The sequence below is a fragment of the Otolemur garnettii genome, unplaced genomic scaffold (assembly GCF_000181295.1).
Source record: "Otolemur garnettii isolate 467f Iridium unplaced genomic scaffold, OtoGar3 scaffold00012, whole genome shotgun sequence".
In the NCBI taxonomy this organism is placed as follows: Eukaryota; Metazoa; Chordata; class Mammalia; order Primates; family Galagidae; genus Otolemur; species Otolemur garnettii.
Window position 1 is genome coordinate 27,530,522 of NW_003852407.1, and position 5,984 is coordinate 27,536,505.

At 36.9% G+C, this 5,984-nt stretch overlaps 1 protein-coding gene across 1 annotated transcript in view; it reads right to left on the bottom strand.

Annotated features, from left to right (window-relative positions):
* Positions 1-987: 987 nt before the first annotated feature.
* The window catches only part of RIOK3 (RIO kinase 3), a 24,407-nt gene continuing 19,410 nt past the window's right edge, over positions 988-5,984 (bottom strand). The window contains exons 10-13 of the mRNA XM_012802067.2: positions 4,940-5,020; positions 4,759-4,848; positions 3,572-3,679; positions 988-2,626 (exon numbers count right to left, since the gene is read on the bottom strand). Of these exons, the coding sequence (XP_012657521.1) occupies positions 2,519-2,626; positions 3,572-3,679; positions 4,759-4,848; positions 4,940-5,020 (387 nt within the window). The 3' untranslated portion in view covers positions 988-2,518. The remainder of the gene's footprint in view (positions 2,627-3,571; positions 3,680-4,758; positions 4,849-4,939; positions 5,021-5,984) is intronic.

A 5,984-nucleotide genomic window follows, 5' to 3' on the forward strand; every position in this document is an offset into this window, starting at 1 on the left:
CAAATGAACGTATCTTTACAAAAGAAAAAAATCTGATTTTTCTAATAAAAAGGAAACTAGTGATGAATTGTCTTGTTGAAAGAAAAATTCTCTCCTTGGTGGTCTAGTGGTTGGGATTAAAATAATTTAAAAAGAAGAAAAAAGAAAAAGAAAATAATTCAGGATCCAGGTACAGTGCTCACACCTGGAATCCTCACACTCTGGGAGGCTGAGGCAGGCAGACTGCTTGAGCTCACAAGTTCAAGACCAGCCTGAGCCAAGAGCAAGACCCTGTCTGTAAAAAAATACCCAGGTGTGTGGCAGACAACTGTAGTTCCAGCTACTTAGGAGGCTGAAGCAAGAAGATCATTTGAGCCCAAGAGTTTGAAACTGCTGTGAGCTATATGACTCTAAAGCACTCTACCCAGGGCACAGAGTAAGACTCTGTCTCAAAAAAAAAAAAAAAAAAGGAAGGCAGGCAATTCTCTATGGTTATCTTTATCTTAATAACTTATTGTATAGCTATTCATATGTCCACTTCCATTAAAGTGAGGCAAAATATCCCAATTTCCATTTTTACATATTTTCCATTTGTATTTGATTACTTACTTAGCAAACCAACATTTTGCACTTTCTTTTTCTACTAAGTGAAAACTTTACTCCAATTTATCAGAGAAAGAAAACGCATTTGTAATGCAAAGTAGGCCATCTGGGATGGAAATCTAAATGGGAAAATTTGAGGGGGGAACTCTGCTTAAAATAGTACTGCTAGGGTGGCGCCTGTTGCTTAAAGGAGTAGGACACCAGTCCCATATGCCAGAGGTGGCGGGTTCAAACCTAGCCCTGGCCAAAAAAAATCCTACAAAAATAAAGGATAAATGGAAGGAAACCATAGCAACATATATTTTTAAAAAAAAAATAGTACTGCTTAATTTTATAGAGAAAGAGTAACTTAGTACCAGGATGCAGTGAATATAAGGAACAGGAAGATACCACACAAAGAACCAATTTTAAAATGATCTGTTCATTTTTAATTTCTTAAAAAGCATGTTCACAGCACACTCTAAGAATGCCACACAGCAACGGTTTGCTGCTATTTGTCAGACAAATAAAAAAAGTTTTAAATGGTTAATGGTTTTAAAAATTAGGGTTCTCTGAAACTTCTGTAAAGCCAATAATCACCAGTCATTTAAATCTTTATTTCAGAGTAGTAAACATTTCAAAAATGTAGTATCTACCCCAAATCACACTTCTCTGAAATGTAATTTAAAAGCTATACAACAAAAACAAAATAAATATTCTTCTAGAAAGAAAATATTTGGCATTTTAAAATAATGTTAAAAGAGAAAGTTTCTAATGGAAAAAGTATCTAGATTTTTACTTTTTATTATCAGAGAGAAGATTTGGATCTTTAGTGGTTCCAATCTGCCTTGATTAATAGCAGGAATGATTACACTGTGGTTAATGAACTTCAATCCTAACAGGGCCAATACGCTTTTTCAGTTCAAGGCTTACTTTTTAAAAGTATTAAAACCTATTAATGAGCCAAAACAGCTCAGATTAGTTAATTTGGTACATAAGTGCTTTTATACATACTTTGCTTACTTAATATTTCTAATTAACTTGTTATATTTCCCTCAAAAAAAATCAATAAATATATGGTTTTAGTGATGTGTCAACTGAATTTTGTTTCTTTAACTTCATTAAATATGTCAAACGTGGTTAAGGCTGATATTCTGTCCTTCCATATAATTTATATTTTCATTATGAATGTCGAACAGTCACATTATGAGTTATATCCTGATCATTTTACCTAAGTGTGGAGAAATTAAAAGTTAAATTAAAATATTTAGATAGTTCTTATATATTCGTCTCTTTCAGAACCCATGATCCCTTTTCTTAAATATTGAGTATGACAAAAGTGGAATTTAGTTCATTTTCTTAAAACGAAATGTACCAAAAGAAAGTACATTGCTTAAGACTATTTCTGTCAAACATTCTGAAACCAAATTTTCATTTCTAACACCCATCAAAGAGAATAAATTTTCCTTTAGCGTCATGGCCACAGTCTGAAAAAAGAATTGATAAGGGCTAATTTAAGCCAATAAAATATCTAGGTAAAGACATAACACAAAATAGGGAGGTGAGTAAAGCCAGCATGTTGTTATAAAATCCTCCCTTGTAAACACATCTGTGCTCTCTTCCCACACTTCCCACATTTGGAAATGTTACCTAAGTTTTAAAAATTCTCATCAAAATATTTTATACCATGAGTCATGTAAAATTAGGTCTATTTCAGCCAGATAACGTACAGCTGTTAAAGAATTATATTATTCTGTTCATAAGATGAGAGGTAGTGACATTTTATTCTCTCAATGCTGAGCTAAGAATTCCACACATCTGGCACATGGGTTGAAAGGGGAAAAGAAGCACAGAAGCACCATTGGACACGCCTCATGTTTTGGTATTTCAAGTCACCCATCACTTCATTTACTACTGGCAGCTGACAATCACTGTGTGTGAACGATGGGTGTTGGTGCTAGTCTTCAGAGAGCACCGGTGGGCCTCCGTCATCTTTCAGAAATGAAGCCGCTTTCCTTCCATTCTTCTGAACATGATCTTCATTCATTTTCTCCAAAGCTTCTATCTACAAAATTCATACATTTGTCAAAATCCTACTTGAAAGAAACCATACTTTAGATTGAGTCAGTAATTTTTACTCTCTTAAAACTAGGTTATTCCAAATAACGCTGGCCATGAATCGGAATTACCGAGTGTGTGCGCACAAATATTCAAATATACATGGACATGTATGTCTTTGACTTGATTATGTTACTGAGGTCATTATTTAGTATTTTTTATTAAGCTAATAATTGGAATCACATATGTCTTACTATGTACTTCATAAAGCTTTATGGGAATAAGAAAAAGGAAATTCTGATATTCACTCAACAACAGTAACACCTACTTATTGAGCAACTATACTATATTAGATGCTGAGTTTACCATCCTTCTGGCCTTAGGCTCTAGCATAGCTTAACCAAGTTCAAGTCCTACCAGGGAGTTCTGGAACAGACTCAATAATTATTCTCTGCTTTGGCATTAATGTTGGGAACAATTAACTGCTGTTCCACTTTTTAGGTTTTATTCAATTTTAAGGAACTTCTCTAAAGGGAGGTTTTTTTTTTAATGGTTCTACAGATCTGATATCATAATGATTAGTTATTTCTAAGAAAGCTACTTCTAAAATCTCTATATTCCATGAAGGGCAGGAACCATGTGTTACTAGTTTTTTGTACCACCCAGAGTGTTTGTCAGTCAATATCCTTATTTAAGAAACTAAGGAAAATAGGACAACACTGGCAAAATGGTATTTAATCTTAACCAAACTGTCAAATCCTTTAAAAAGTGTTTTGCTATATGTTTATTTTAAGTTTTAAGCCTAGAAAAGACCAAAAACATCTCAAGAAAAGAAAAATCTCAGATTGATTTTGTTTTAGGGGAAGAGAATAAAATTAGCTTTGGGTTCAGTTATCTCCTCTATCTAGTTCTCCATCACTAGCAGGGTGAAAACCAGGTATATGTTACTTACCTCAGCTAAAAAATCAGCTTCATTATCTGCTGAGATATGTAGGCCAGAAACAGCATTGAAGAGCTCTCGTTCATTAAGGGCTTCCTTAACTCCCCCTTTCTGGAAAAACTAGTAAACAAAGTCAATAAGATGTATTAGCAAGGTCCTCTTATACATTAAAAACAGGGACCAACATACTTGTAAGACGCCACTGAACTCTTTCCCTCATTTTTCAACCATGATTTTCCCACTTCAAGTTTAACTATGCTCAGGTTCTACTTGCTGTTCAGCATCTGACACATGTGTTCTGCCTTCTGGATTTAGATGGTCACACTGCACCCTTCTGTAGCTATAAAAATGACTGGCATATATAAAACTGCTTGGCATTGCTTTGAAGGTATAGATGCAATACTTCCATTAAATCCCACAAATTAAAGTTTTCAAACAGGCTCAGGGGTGATTTCTTATATGATGTTACTGATCTTTCTATTTTTTAGAAAGATCATTTCTATTTGAATCTACTGCTAACAACTCATTACCCTGAGAAATAGCAAACAAATATAAGCCAGCTCTGTGCTTACTTTCACCTCCCTAAATCTTTTTACGCTCTTCATAGTGACGGTGGTCAGACACTGCTCCTTTTAAAGGTAATCATAATGGTGATAAGCACACTGGTTTACTTTTTTTTTTTTTTTTTTTTTGAGACAGAGTCTCAAGCTGTCACCCTGGGTGGAGTACCATGGCATCACAGCTCACAGCAACCTCCAACTTCTGGGCTTAAGTGATTCTCTTGCCTCCGCCTTCCAAGTAGCTGGGACTACAAATGCCCACCACAATGCCCAGCTATTTTTTGGTTGCAGACCTGGGCTGGGCTCGAACCCACCACCCTAGGCGCCCTTGCCGACTAAGTTATGGGTGCTGCCCTACACAGGTTTACTTTGTAAGCCAGCTTGTTCAAGCACTGTGCACACAGTAATTGTCTACTTGACTGCTTAAATACTCAAAACACACATTTACCCAAATGTGAAACAGGCAGTCAAATTCTTGCTGAAAATGAAATCTGACAAATTGATCTTTACATCCTTATCTTGAAAGCAGTATCCCTTCCTTCAACTCCTAAGAATATGGTCCTCTTAGTTATCAAAGAAGTGAAAAAAATATTTGGACCTGCTATATCCTACAAAAAGACATACCCTTCACATGCCTACCTGTGAGACATTCCTACAGTCACGGAACAAAAACTCTAGGCCGTGGGGATGGGTTGGTTCTACAGACTGACTGACGTCAATCAACCAGACCTGTTTAAATATAGAACATTCAGCAATGTGTTTACATTAGGTAATTGACATCAAGTAATCAAATCTGAATTTAACAAAATGAGCTCCTCACCTTTCCAGCATGCCACAGCATGTTGTACTCGCTGAGGTCGGCATGGACAAGTGTACATTCATTATATAACTGCTGCATCAACTATAAGGAAGGAAGGCAAACATTTAGAAAATGAAGTAAACAGCTGGGTACCGCGGCTCATGCCTGTAATCCTAGCATTCTGAGAGGCCGAGGCAGGTGGATTGTCTGAGCTCACAAGACCAGCCTGAGCAAGAGCAAGACCCTGTCTCTAAAAAATTGCCAACTGTTGTGGTGGGCGCCTGTACTCCCAACTACTTGGGAGGCTAAGGCAAGAGGATCGCTTGAGCCCAGGAGTTTGAGGTTGCTGTGAGCTATGATGCCAGGGCATTCTATCCAGAGCAACAAAGTGAGATAGTCTCAAAAAAAAAAAAGAAACTGAAATAATTCTATTCATCCGTGTAATTAAAATGTGTCATCAACCAATATTATCTAGAACAAAAGCAAAGTTAAAGAACTTACTTCCTCTTTGTACCATCTAGGACTGGGCTTTTTGTTTGGTTGGTTGTTTAGGTAGTATGGCAGAACAGTGAGACATGGAAGGGATCACTGTGTGACACTCTTTCTCTGCCCTTGTTACTGAAAACTCAGGAGGCCAAGTATCAGACCTGGACTCCCACACCAGTTAGCAGCTGTGACTACTGCCACTAACCAGGGGACCAAGGCAGGCCACTTCCCTTCCTAAAAGAGCAAATGTCCCATAGCGACCAATCTGGGGTATATACAATTCCAGGATGAAAAGTACTTCCTGCCAGCAATGGCAGGAAAGAGACATTTTTGATTTCTATTCCTTTTTTAGACACAGGGTATAGTTGTGTCATGCTGGCTAGAGTGCAGTGGCCCAATCATAGCTCACTACAGTCTCAAACTCCTGGGCTCAAGTGATCCTCCTGCTTCAGCCTCCCAAGTAGCCAGGACCTCAGATGTATACTACCACATCTGGCTAGGGAAAGAGATATTGTTGTAAATTAAGTGGCATTATATATTTATTCTTGAGTGTTAACAGTAGAAATCTACATTAATGCAT